This window comes from Triticum aestivum, chromosome 1D, assembly GCF_018294505.1.
Source record: "Triticum aestivum cultivar Chinese Spring chromosome 1D, IWGSC CS RefSeq v2.1, whole genome shotgun sequence".
Taxonomy (NCBI): Eukaryota; Viridiplantae; Streptophyta; class Magnoliopsida; order Poales; family Poaceae; genus Triticum; species Triticum aestivum.
The window spans coordinates 475679149-475692265 of record NC_057796.1 but is presented as its reverse complement, the minus strand read 5'-3'; the positions used below and the strand labels follow the sequence as shown (position 1 = coordinate 475692265).

The following is a 13117-nucleotide window of genomic DNA, read 5'->3' as shown; positions in this document are numbered from 1 at the left end:
AGTGTAGTAGATAGAAACCTTCATTTCTATATATCCTGTAAAAGTTATTCCTCTGTTCTTGGCCTAAGCCTTTTGTTCTTACCTGTGTTAGCTCGGAACGTGTTGCTGTGCACTTCTATAATTCACAGTAGAAAACTGATTGGTGTCCGCTACTCTGGCTACATGAAAAATATTGAGGTGGCCTTTCAAACAAAAATATAAATAAACGATGGGTACTGCATCACTCCACGAACTGAACACAGATTAGAATCGTCAGGGAAACCTTACCACATTGCAACTATCAATTTTCTTTTTCCAGATATATGTATGAGGAATGAAAATGATAAATTTTATATGAATAGTAGCCAGAGGTCAAGTTCAGTCAGCATTCATGATATAATTTTGGATTTGAAGGTTTGTGGTTCAAGTTGATGTGCCTCAAATCAATGTTATCTATTTGAGAAATTTTTTGGACTCTTTGGATTTCTTCCCTGCCCACAGTCACCGGTATGAAATAAAACGAGAGAGAATCATAGCCGAGGAAATCAAATCAAAGAAATTGGAAGGTACAGATAAAGTAACTTTTTAGTCAATGTATGGGAGATTTTTTGTTTTGTTTTTAGAAGGATGTATGAGAAGAGTTGGGCCAAGCAGAAATGAAAGGGTGTATGAATGGAAAGCTTGAGGTTGATTCTGAGGCTGACAGAGAGCGTGTTGAATGATCGTTAGACGCAAAATTAGAGGTTTAAACTGGGCTCATTGGATCGATATAACTCTTTGTTTTTGCAGGTGAATTGGATCCATATAGCTAATTGAATTTGTTTTCTTTTCTTTTGACGAAATGTACCAGCACTACTTTTCACTCATTAAGAAGGAACCGGCAAAGCCGGGAAATTACAGAGGAATACAGGGATGAGAGGAAATAGATTACACCTGACACAATAGAAGGGAAAAAGAAAAGGACCGGAATGCCATCATCTTCCATAGTCCTCGCGAACGGAAGGCTGCATGAGAACACCACCATTGTAGACCAAGAGCTCCAATCAACCGAGACCATCCATGATGCCTCAAAGCTATTGGTGTAGCCGAAGGGCAATGAGCGACCGAGTCCACACCCGGACGAAGAGTCACACACATCCGAGTCTACAACACAACAGCGGCACCGCTGGCAAAGCCGAAGGGCAACAAGGAGCCGAGTGTACACCTAGATCGCTTCACTGTGCTCACCGACCACTGTAATCACAGAAGGAAAACTCCGGCAGCACGGAACCACACCCGAAGAAGACACCACAAGAGAAGAAGAGCAATCACATCACAACAAACAATCCACTTGACCCTCGACAATGTCAGCAAGCAGGCAGGTAGAGGGGCTCCCCAACGCTAATTGTATCTGTCATCACAAGTTATGGATATTCTGTTAGGAATGACTACCAATGAGTGCTTAGTGATTTGTGAAAACAAGATGGGGAGCAGTGGCACTTCCGGAGTGGACCAACCAAACAATGTCTTTGCACCCACGCAAAAAAAACAATGTCTTTGCACACAGTTCTCATAATTTACATGTTGATGTTACAATTCAATTGACACTTACATACAATTCGCATCCATCATTCCTGTCTTACTTCCCGGGCACGAAGTTGGTGGCGAATGCCCACGCGTTGTTGTTGACAGGGTCGGCAATGTGGTCGGCAAGGTTCTCCAATGGGCCCTTGCCGGTGACAATTGCCTGCACAAAGAAGCCAAACATGGAGAACATTGCGAGGCGGCCATTCTTGATCTCCTTAACCTTGAGCTCGGCAAATGCCTCGGGGTCGTCGGCCAGGCCAAGCGGGTCAAAGCTACCACCAGGGTAGAGTGGATCGACGATCTCGCCGAGCGGACCACCAGCAATGCGGTACCCCTCAACAGCCCCCATGAGCACAACTTGACAAGCCCAGATGGCGAGGATGCTCTGAGCGTGGACGAGGCTGGGGTTGCCAAGGTAGTCGAGGCCACCCTCGCTGAAGATCTGAGAGCCGGCCTTGAACCAGACGGCCTCGCCAAACTTCACACCATTGCGGGCAAGCAATTCGGGAAAGACACAACCAAGCGCACCGAGCATGGCCCATCGACAGTGGATCACCTCAAGCTCCCGGTTCTTGGCGAAGGTCTCAGGGTCAGCCGAGAGCCCGGCGGTGTCCCACCCATAGTCACCGGGGAACTCACCAGTCAAGTAGCTGGGGGGCTCGCCGGAAAGCGGGCCGAGGTAGAGCACACGGTCAGAGCCGTACCACGGGCTGCTCGACGAAACTTGTTTAGCCTTCGCGGCAGTCTTGCGCATGTTCACACGTGCCTCACCAATGAGAGCCGACGAGGGCAAGTTCTTGACGGCCTTGCCGGCGAGGTACGAAGAGGAAAGAGACATGGTGGTGGCCGCCATTGCGCTGCACTTATTGTGTGTTGTCCCTGTGTGTTCTCCAATAGTGTGGCTTGAGTGTGTGGAGATGGTTTAAGAGGAGATTGTAGGGAGCTATTTAAAGAGCTTGAGCCTTGAGGGAACAAGAATATAGAGGAATTAATTGGTTGGTGTTTGCTGACAGCTGACAAGAGAGACGGTGGTGAAAAGAAATCTGCAGCTTGGATGCCATTGGTGCAGCCAGAGGCCTTAAATGGATGAGATGTACTTGTGGCTATGGTTAGGGCTAAGGCTCGTGACTGGACCAGCTTTTGTAAGACAAGTCGAAAGAGACCGCTGGCTTAAAATGTGTAGGCCACGGGCACGGGATGGCATCCTCTTGCAAGTTTTCCCAACGTACATCACACTAGGCGCTTGCCCAACAAATTTGATATCTGGCTGATCGTGCCGCATCTTCTTGCATGTTTTCTTTGCGTGTTGGGTTTGATTGTCAGAGTGATCGTACTTTTATGGGGTTGCATGTTCTGTGAGTAGTCCACGTGTGATGGATTTGTGTCGGTTTTTTTTCCAGATTTTTCGTTAACTATCTGGACAATTCTCTTATGCTTAATTAACTGACTAGGCAAATATTTTGTCTCCGTTTCAAAAAAATATTAATATCTGGCGACTTAACGCTGGGTTTGATCGTTCCAGAAAATTTTCGTACTGTCGGCACACACATGACATGATTACAAGAGTAAATATGTGTTTCTTTGCCTCTTGTGATTGTCCAACCCCTGAAAAATACTAGAGGTACGGCGGAACCCAGGGCAAACCAGTGAAACATGTGTGGATAGGAAGACCAAGTTGATTCGTGACCACCAATTAATTAGCTCCATCTCTAGTTCCCTGCTTCTCTACTAAAAATAAAGACTAGACTCATGCACAGACGCATGCAGGTTATATAAGGAAGCACCCGAGACCTGACTAGCTCGCTCATCAAACACCACACACAATGCCCATCGCAATGCCTTCCATGCCGGCCCCGGCACTAGCCCTGGCACTGCTCGGTGCTTTCGGCCTCGCCATCGCCCCGGTTGTTCATTCGGCCCCCACCATCGAGGCCATCGAATCTACATGCGCCAAGACAATACAGCCAGACTCTTGCAAACACGTCCTGCTCGCCAACATGGCCGCCGGCTCACCGGAGGTGAACAGCGTCCCCCTAATGTCCCTGCAAGTCGCGGCAAAGCTCGCCAAGATGGCGAACGGCTTCGCCAATGCCAGGCTCACCACGGACCCGCACCCCGCCAAATGCCTCGCAAACTGCATCGACGACATTCATAGAGTGGCCAAGGCATTCGAGGGGCTCCCAGTGGAGGCGATTAAGCCTGGCGACGAGGCGGGGGTGCTGTCCTTCAGCTCGGAGTTCAGGGCGACATGCGGGGAAGACTGCCCGAAGCCAATCCCCGAGAGGACCGAGGACGAACGGGCCACGCGCGACAAGTTTGTGGGTGTCATGAGAGCGATCGGCGTCATGCAGGACCTTTTCATAACCAAGACTTGGTAACAACGTACGGAGTACCTCGCCTAATTTTTATTTTGTTTCTTCTTCATTGGTGGATTTCCATCGTGTCTATGAGCACAGGCTTCTGGATTTTGATATATTCTGCATTACCATGATGTACTTATTTGTACTTTGACACTTTTTCTCTGTTTAATGAGTGGTTGTGTGCATCGCTTGATGCAGAGGCAGGGTCCGTTCATAAAAATAAAGATGTTCTAATTCTTTGAATCAGATGTATATAGACATGCTCTATTGTGTTGGCCCACTTATTTCATTGCAGTCCATATGTAATCTATATTAAAATATAAAAAGCATCTTATATTTGTGAACGGAGGAAGTAAATGCCAAGAAATTAAAAGAGGAATGAAGCTGGATTTTTGTTACCAGTTGGTGACGACCAATATAAAGAGGTCTTGTTGTAGAAAAATTGCGCAAGGGAAGTTTTGTTGCAAAACCTAGACCCGTCGTAGACCATTGCAACCAGCATATATTTCATAAGCATTGTTTTGCAAGGGAAGTTCTGTTGCAAAACGTAGACCCGTCGTAGACCATTGCAACAACACATACGTTTCATAAGTATAGGCCCAGTTGCATAACCTAGTTCGACGAAGGATAGTATGCGGGCCTTCACTTAGACGCGTGTCATGCAGAGAAGGTGGCGGACGCGGCTGCTATGATCCGCCGGGTAATGGTAAGTGTTTCCCATATTTTTAGTAGTTTCCGAACATATTTAATTATTTTAAATATATGTGTATATTAATTTATGTTCTTCAAAAATCTAAAAATAATAAATTTTTTGAGGGAAAAGGTAAAAAGAATATTAATTAGCTGCAAACGGTCAGACAAATACGACCCATAAAGTTGTGATGTTATGCGGCGGGGGTGCTAAGACTACCCACAGTAGGAGTAACATAGATAGTAACATCACACATATCTAAATAAAATAGATGATGTGTCAAGCAATAAATGAAAAAATGAAGAAAAGTGGTAACATAGCTACTGTAGTTATTAGTAATATGAGTAATATCACACATAAACACCCTAAAATTGGTTCTCAGCGAGCCATGAGAACAGCGGACGAGTTACTAACCACCTGACCAACTTTGCGCTGCGACCAATTACAGGGTGAACATTTTAAGTACTTCGTAGCCGCGTAATTTATTACACATGTCACCGTTTACTGTAGCGCTTTGATTTTTAACTTTTTTGGAAAATATTTTGAAAAAAGTTCATGAATTAAAGAAAAGTTCATTTGTTTTGAAAAAAATAATCGATTTTGAAAAAGAGTTCACGATATTGAGAAAAAATGTCTATCAATTTTGAAAAAGGTTCATCCGTTTGAAAAAATAGTTCACAAATCTTGAGAAAAAAGTTCATTGATTTGAAAAAAATTCATCAAAATTCAAAAAAGGTTCATCGATTTTGAGAAAAATTACAAAAAAAATGATAAAAATTCATCAAAACTTTAAAAAAAGTTCATTGATTTGAAGAAAGCGTTCATGTATTTGCGAACCAATTCATCGGACCAAGACGAAGAAAAAAAGAAAACAAAAATTTTAAAAAGTAAAACGAAAAAAAGGAATAAGGAAGAAGAACGAACAATAGAAGAAAAAGTTAAAAGGTAATCAGATCCCGCCTGGCGGCCACGTGGTTACATTGGCATTCCTTGACGAAGGTGGTAGCTGGTTCGAATCCTAAAAGCGACCTTTTTGCGGATTAAGACAAAACAGAAAAACACGTTAGATGGTGTGCGCCCATGCCTGTAACGAGCGCCGTTTAGGGAATGCTCGTAAGCAGCATATATAACGAAATTCACGATCTCCGCGCCAATTACTTGCATCACGGTGGATCAAACCTCCAAGGTCAACCAAACACTCGCCATCGGTTGCGAGACTTCTTCACCTCACTAATACGCCCACGATAAGACCCATTGACAAAATTCCATTTTTTTACCAACATTTGTATTGGATTCATTTTTCCATAAAAAATGCAAAGAAAACCCGAATGATGACTAGAAACAACCAGATGAGATATGACACATGAGCAAGTGTGCATGATGGTGTAATACACCGAGAGTGGCTCATCCACAGGAAGCCCATCAGCAGGCCTGCCCAAGGGCCTAGAAGGCCAACCGTGTACCTGTCGACAGGAAGGAGCCCAACCACATGACATGTGTGGTCAGCTATCTTAAGTTAAGTTATGAAAGTATTTGTGAAAGAAGAAGACATGAAGGAGCCCAGAGAAGATGGGCATCTTCAGACCATCTTGGCCCCCAAGTCTACACTGACGGCGACCTAGATCGCATATCCCTCTTTGTAAAACCCTAGCCCCCACCATGTAAATAAGGGAAGGGCTAAGGGCTCGCATTCCCATCTATTATCATTGAACATATAAAAGATGAAAGGGGTGGTAGTCACACCCAAGCCATCCACGTAGGCCATGAATAGTGCCCGAGCAGGCAGCGAGCGGAGGCAGCGGGGCCGTGGGATTGGGCAGTGAGCGGAGGCAGCGGATCGAACGTGGGTTAGCAGAAATATCTCCCCCTTTCTCTCCCTCGTCTCTTCCCATCCCGTCCCCGCTCCTCAGCTGTAGCGATGCCTGTGACCTAACCCGCGTCTCCCCTGTGACCCCCGCCTCCTCTCCTGCCGCCGCCGCGCCCCCTTCTCCCCTTCTCCATGCTCGCCGCCACCACCACCACCACCACCATGTCTCTTCCGACGCCGCGTCGGCCGCTCCCCGCCTTGAACCAGCCGCCGCCATGGAGCCGCCGCTCCCCCACCTCGAGCCAGCCGCCGCCATGAAGCCATGGATCCTACGCGGGAGGAGGAGAAACGCGAAGGGGAGGAGCGGTGGTGGCGGGGTCGAGCTGCAAAGAGGCGAGAGGAGCGGTGGTGGCGGCGTCGAGCTGCGAAGAGGCGCCGCTCGGGCGCGTGCAGGTCGCTACCATAGGAGAGCAGGGGGCGGCGTGGTCTTTGTGGTGGGCATGGAGCTGGGGAGGATGAGCGGGATGGCCATGAGGTAAGGAGTAGCAAGGTCTCATCTTCTTCCTCTCTTTTTACTCCTTGATTTATGGTGTTTCTAAACACATGTGTGCAGAACAATCTTTAAGAACTATGGCAGCTGAAGATTCAGTTTGGAGTTTGAACTCATCTCTTGTCATTTATGTTTGAGGTTGTGACAGACCTCTCTGCCATTGGTGTTTCTCCTAGGCAGGCAATGGGTTCCATGCTGTGAATTGCAAATGTGTCTTTGGTTGTCTTTAGTTCACCAGAATTGGGATTATTATGTTGACATTGATTCTCAATTTTATTTTCCAGTTCATGTCCCGATCTATTAGTTGTTAGTTGTTAGTTTTTTTTACCGTGTCTATTAAAGCATATCCACTTCCTGGCTCATTGCCAAATTTTCTCTGTTGTAGTACAATTGAGGGCGTGGCCTTGATCCAGAGGAGGGGAGCAGCAGCCGCGTCTTTGATCCGGTGTCGAGTGCTCTGGCTCCATCCTCGCTCTCAGGCAAACATCCAGCGCGCTGGCCCGTAGAGAGATTTCTTGTTTGTGGGTGTAATCTTTGGCTGCACAAGATGTACGGCGCTGAGTATCTTTTACACCTTGTGTTAACATATATACACACATTGGCAGTTTCTGACTTCACTTATGTTGACTGACTGCAGGTTGTTGAGATCATTGATCGGTTTGATCATGCATGTGTCCCACCTAACATGACTGATAATAAGCTTGCGTACATCCAGAATGAGACTATATCCAAAGAGTGCACAAGGACTCTCACGGTAATACATAACTGAACAATTTTCTTACAGTATTTTTTTTTCAAGTTTATAGAATTGTGTTGCGTGTGCAGCTAGCAGCAAGCACCTTCTATCAGTCTCTTAGCTAAAATGAGATCTGGGTGTTACCATGCAGGTTACAAAGGATATGAAGCAGCCAATTTACGCCTACTACCAACTTGACAACTTTTATCAGAATCATAGGAGGTATAGTCTTATTTGATGTTTGCAGTCAGTAACTTCTGGAGCAACTTCACAGCTATTCATTTTCATGTTTCTCTGCAAACTGCAAATCGATATTGTACAATCAAAATTGAAAAGGCATACTACATACTACCTCTGTAAACATGCATAATAATGGAATTTTTGGTTCCTGTTAATTTGGGGTGTAGCCAACCTCCTCTGTCTCTCAATCTGAATTTTTTAGCCATGTGTTTCAGCTCATAAAGGCTGAACTATATCTGATTTTTTTGCTGCATGTTTCAGGGTCAGGATTCTGTACTAGACGTGATGAGATAAAATGAGGTCTGAATTTTTTAGCCATGCTTTCTTAGCTCATGAAGGCAGGAGCATATGTGATTTTTCTGTACCACCTTCCCGCGGCTCTGAGGACTTTGTCTGCTCGCTGCCTCTCCGTTATTTATTTGTTGTGTCTACTGCATTTTTTGTGCTGCCACCTTTTTCCTCAGTTGCTAGCAGGGGCCTTGGCTTATCGTATTGTTTGTTGCCTTCCTCTCATAGGTTCGTTGGTATTGTAAACCATTTTTGTTGTAGTAATAACTGCAATGTCAAATAAATTTACATTTCACCTTGCTTCCACTATTATTCAAGTTTTTTCCTGCTTATTGGTCGTACTAGCAAGATGGTTTTGTTTTTTTACCGTGTCTAACATAGTGTGTTTCTATGATTTTTCTCTGGTAAAACATATCCACTTCCATGCTCTTTTCTCTATTGTAGTACACAATAGTATGGCTGCATACTACCAATTGCAGAAATTATTCATTTGCCACTAAAATATATAATTTCCTATTCATAAATTAAATAACAACAAAGATGAAGTTGGTCCCCGGATGCCTAATATGTTCTTTCATATCCTTGTCAGTTTACCAGGTAATAGAATTAATACTTCTTGTTGGTTCAATAGTCAATACCAGTATTTTGAGAAAATTCCTTACGGTTGTTGTATTTTGGTAGCTTCTTCTTTTGCAAGTGGCAAATTACTGTTATGTATATGTGGAATCCGATTAAAGCTGTGCATTGGTTTCAGTCATACTTTTCTAAATGGAGTATAGTTCAAGGCTGTATTGTTCATTCAATCATTCCTTCTACCTTCCAAGTTAAGTATGTCGTTGGCACACCTCAAATTACTTCTACTTATACATGTATCCAATGTTTTACTATTCTGGGATTTATCTATTTTACTATCATTACTATGTTTCATTGACATGGTAATATGAATAGTCTCCTGTACATAAGCCCAAGAACATATCAGACCTAGAACTTTTTTAAGCTTTTGATTTGTGTTTTATGAAAAAAAAATACATTCAAGTTTTGGAATCCATTTAGTCGTTGATCAAGTATGTATCCTAAGATCTTTCTCAATATTTAGTAGCCTAACATCTTTCTCAATGGTGCATGTGGTTGAGCTAAAAGGGTATTCAAAACGTGTGACTGCTTGGCTGTGGTGGATGTTTTAGCTTTTTCACTAATTTTCGTGTGCCAATAATTTGCTAGATTAGCTTGTTGAATTAATTCATTTTTTTGTGAGACATGTACGAATTTGCAACCTGCAGTATAAGGAAAACATAGTATATTTTGTCATCTTTCCTGCATAGGGAAATTATATTGCTTACTTATCTTTTGCTTTCTGAAAATTACGCTTTGGCCTTTGACTATGTAAATGACTATATCCACTTTTAATTGTGGTGTCTTGTAGGGCGAAAATGTTGTTTACCATGTGTTTTGATTGATTATATGCTTCAAGTATGGAGCGGTTGAAAGGCAAGGGACAAGCTCCTGTGACTAAAATACCTAGGTATTTCAATCAGGCTTGTGCACTGCTATACCTTTCTAGCTCTGTCAGTTTGGTAACGTCTAATATACTTTTATGTTTAAATGCAGCAAATCACCGTGCCATAGGAATGTTGGTCATAGGCTCTCCACTTCGCCTTCCAAGACCAAGGGAACTACATCATCTGCGGCTGTGCCTAAAGATCCTACCAAAACTGGAAAAGGCGCTTTCGCTGGAGATTTTGTTGACCCTCCATGTTCGATTACACTCTTATTGTTTCCCCTTTTGCACATTACTCACCTGATGAGCATCGCCATGTCATGATAGGAAACTAAGCAAGATGTTGATGATGCTGCTGCTGCTGCAGCTACCGAAGATGCGAAGAACACAAAATTTAGGTTCTTAGATAAAGAAAGTTCAATGTACTATTTGCATCATTGACTGTTAATTTAACTTCTTTTCACTCAAGTACCCTGGTATATTAATTCCATGTCTGTAATTATATTATGTATCTTAGCCCAGTTATGGAGCTCAAAACTTGCTACATGCATGTTTTGTGATTGAGATGTTTGTGCTTTCTGGTTACACATCTGTTAGTTTAACTCCTTGTTTTGCTTACTAAGTATGAGTCCTCAATTCATGCTGCTATGTAAAAGCCCATAACCAATTGATTTTGAATCATTCTAACAGTAGTGTTGCTTTGTTGGACCCATATAGTAAATGATTTCATTCATCTTTGAATGCCCACCTGTATCATAAAAAAACAGGCAAAAACATGGTTACCATCATGTCCACTTCCATACTCTGTTAAATACTCCTCCATGAAAAACATAAACAATTCTTCTTACTAATGAACAACACCACTTACAAAAAAAATCAGACCCCTGCTGTTCTGAATCATTTTATTATCTTCTCACGTGATGCATATACGATTACTCATACTATCTTCTTCTTTGTCATCAGCCTATAGTGATGGAAAAAAAAATCAGAGTTGTTCGATGCTATGATGCAGCAGCTAGGCCTCCCAAATGTAGTGTACTCGACAGAAGGCAAGAGCAATTGGTCTTGACGCAACTATTCACTTCTATCCCTTCAAGCATCAACTGGACAACAACCTTCCAAGACAATCAATATCAATCCATGTATCCAACAAACTAGAAGATGCTGAAGACCAACTAGCAAACGAAGCTCTCAAATACATGAAAAGCATCCACAGTAAAGTGCTGCAGGACATAAACTACGACAAGATGCAACTGCTCCAGCAGAAGTGTGAAGCTCTTAAGCATCAGCAAAAAGAAAAGGACAACCTAATAGACTATTTTAGCAGTGCCATAGCCTTGGTGGAGATCACATGGCAGCAAAGGAACTTTACCGTATAATAGATAGCAACTTCACGGCCGGGTCAACATCCAAAGACATTGATTTGAATCATATATTGTCGCAAGTAAGATATGTTGCTGATCGTCTCACTGATACAACCACGCAATCAGAGTATGAATTCCAACAAACAAACAAGTACTACTGGAGCTTGGATGATGACGTTGAAGGAATTTCTGTTATGAACAATGAAAACATTAAACCACAACCACTATGAACAATTGCGTGAACAAGTTTTCAGCGCCGATTGTCCACCAAGCATAATGCCTATAAGATGTATCTCTCCCTATCTACCTTCCTTCCTAATAGCATTGTAAATATTCTATTGCAAGCTTCTTAGAACATTATGTATCATGAATAATCCATGTGTATCAATCTGCCCCTAAATATATTTATGTTCACTCTTTCAATATTTGCCTTACTCTCGGCCCTTGCGCCATCGGCGCAACGGGTCATCTAGTAGATTAAACTCTCGGTAGCACTCTATACATCATTTTAATCCCTCGCACGGGGTTTACCCACCATGAATAACAATAACAAGCAGGATGTAGGGTATTACTCCTCACTGGAAGCCCGAACCTGGGCAAAACCCTTCTGTAACCTCCAATCTAAGACTTCCAGCCATGCTAGGTACCCTACCTCAGGTACTGATGGGATCACACACCGTCAGTGCAAAACATCTATAATGTGTAGGCTACATAATGGATCACTAATGTAAACAACGTTCAAATGACATTCTCACATGGTGCTTCAAAAAGATCATATATATGAATTGTTTGAAGAGTAAACACATGTCCACATCATCACTTGGCAAGTTCAGTGAGGTCTAGTGATCACCAATTGTTGGAACACGCGGTACGGTACGCTAGCGCCAAATAAAATTTTCTACCGCGCACCCAAGATCATGCTGCTGGAAATAGATCACGGGATCGGGTTTACCACTAGACGCGCAGTCACCACAGCGGAAGTAGAGTTGGTGATGCGTGTAGCCGATCTCCCGGGCCGTCTCCTCCTCGCGTTGCCGATCTCCCGCGAACAGCGAAGACCCATGAACGGTGATCTCCCGCGAACGGCACCTTGTGGTTCCCTCGAATGGTTCGTCCAAGCACCGCAGATCCGATGCCTCCAAGGTATCCACACGTATGGGGAGCAGCGTCGAGCGGCGGACTGCTAGGTCCGGTCGCGGGGCATGGGCATGGGGAGTGGCGGTGGCTAACCAGGGTTCAATCCGATCAACCCTAAGTGGTGTGCCCACTCCCCTTTATATAGACCTCCGAGGTGGGCTCAACACTTGAGCCCACTACGAGTCCACATCCATTTTCCACTCAGATCCAATACGAATGGGCTGTAGCCCCTTAAGTGTGCGACCCTATAGGTTCACGTACACATGGACACGACCAGAGTCGATAGTTGGTAGCGGCTCCTAGCAGAACGTGCCAACTCCCATGTGGGCATAAAGTCGTTTGACGAACCTCAACGATGTGGCATATGCAACATTCCTTTTGCCTCACGATATTTGTTGTCGAGCTCAAGGCGAGTACTTGTCACCCTTGTGTTAGCTCGACTTCTCTTCTCGAAACCATGATACAGATTCCCGAACTGGGTTAACACTTAACCCAAGTCGCATGGCCATGCTTTCTGAATCTGATCACTCGAGAGGGCCCAGAGAATATCTCTCCAAATAGGAGGGGCAAATTCCATCTTGGTCAACCATGTCTCGCGGCATGTCTCACGACTCACCTGAAAGCTACCTTTATAACTACCCAGTTACGGAGTAGCGTTTGATAGACCCTAAGTGAGTCGATCCTCATCCCGAGAACATGCGAGGACCTCAGGTCTAGGACATGGCATAGACATTGCACTTGAGACTAACAGATGACTATATCTCGCTGCGTCTCAAAGTGGGTCTGTCCGGCTCGGTGATCTCCATCCCCGAGCCCATACTATCGGTTTAGCATCTCCATGCACATGACTTGTGAAACATAGTCATCAACCGAGTCGTATACTAGTCAAGGATATGTGTCC

General features: G+C 44.1%; 1 protein-coding gene and 1 long non-coding RNA gene across 2 annotated transcripts; one reads left to right on the top strand and one right to left on the bottom strand.

Moving 5' to 3' along the window:
* Positions 1–810: 810 nt before the first annotated feature.
* LOC123183162 (chlorophyll a-b binding protein, chloroplastic-like) lies at positions 811–2471 on the bottom strand. Its single transcript, XM_044595913.1, has 2 exons — positions 1571–2471; positions 811–1369 (listed from the first exon to the last, which is right to left on the bottom strand). Exon 1 carries the CDS (start codon positions 2396–2398, stop codon positions 1598–1600), a length of 801 nt encoding a protein of 266 aa, XP_044451848.1. The 5' UTR covers positions 2399–2471; the 3' UTR covers positions 811–1369; positions 1571–1597.
* Positions 2472–6399: 3928 nt separating this feature from the next.
* LOC123176871 (uncharacterized) lies at positions 6400–10662 on the top strand. The gene is made up of 6 exons (XR_006488687.1): positions 6400–6938; positions 7339–7502; positions 7591–7707; positions 7841–7911; positions 8191–9739; positions 9826–10662. It is a non-coding gene; the product is annotated as an uncharacterized lncRNA (long non-coding RNA).
* Positions 10663–13117: the final 2455 nt, after the last annotated feature.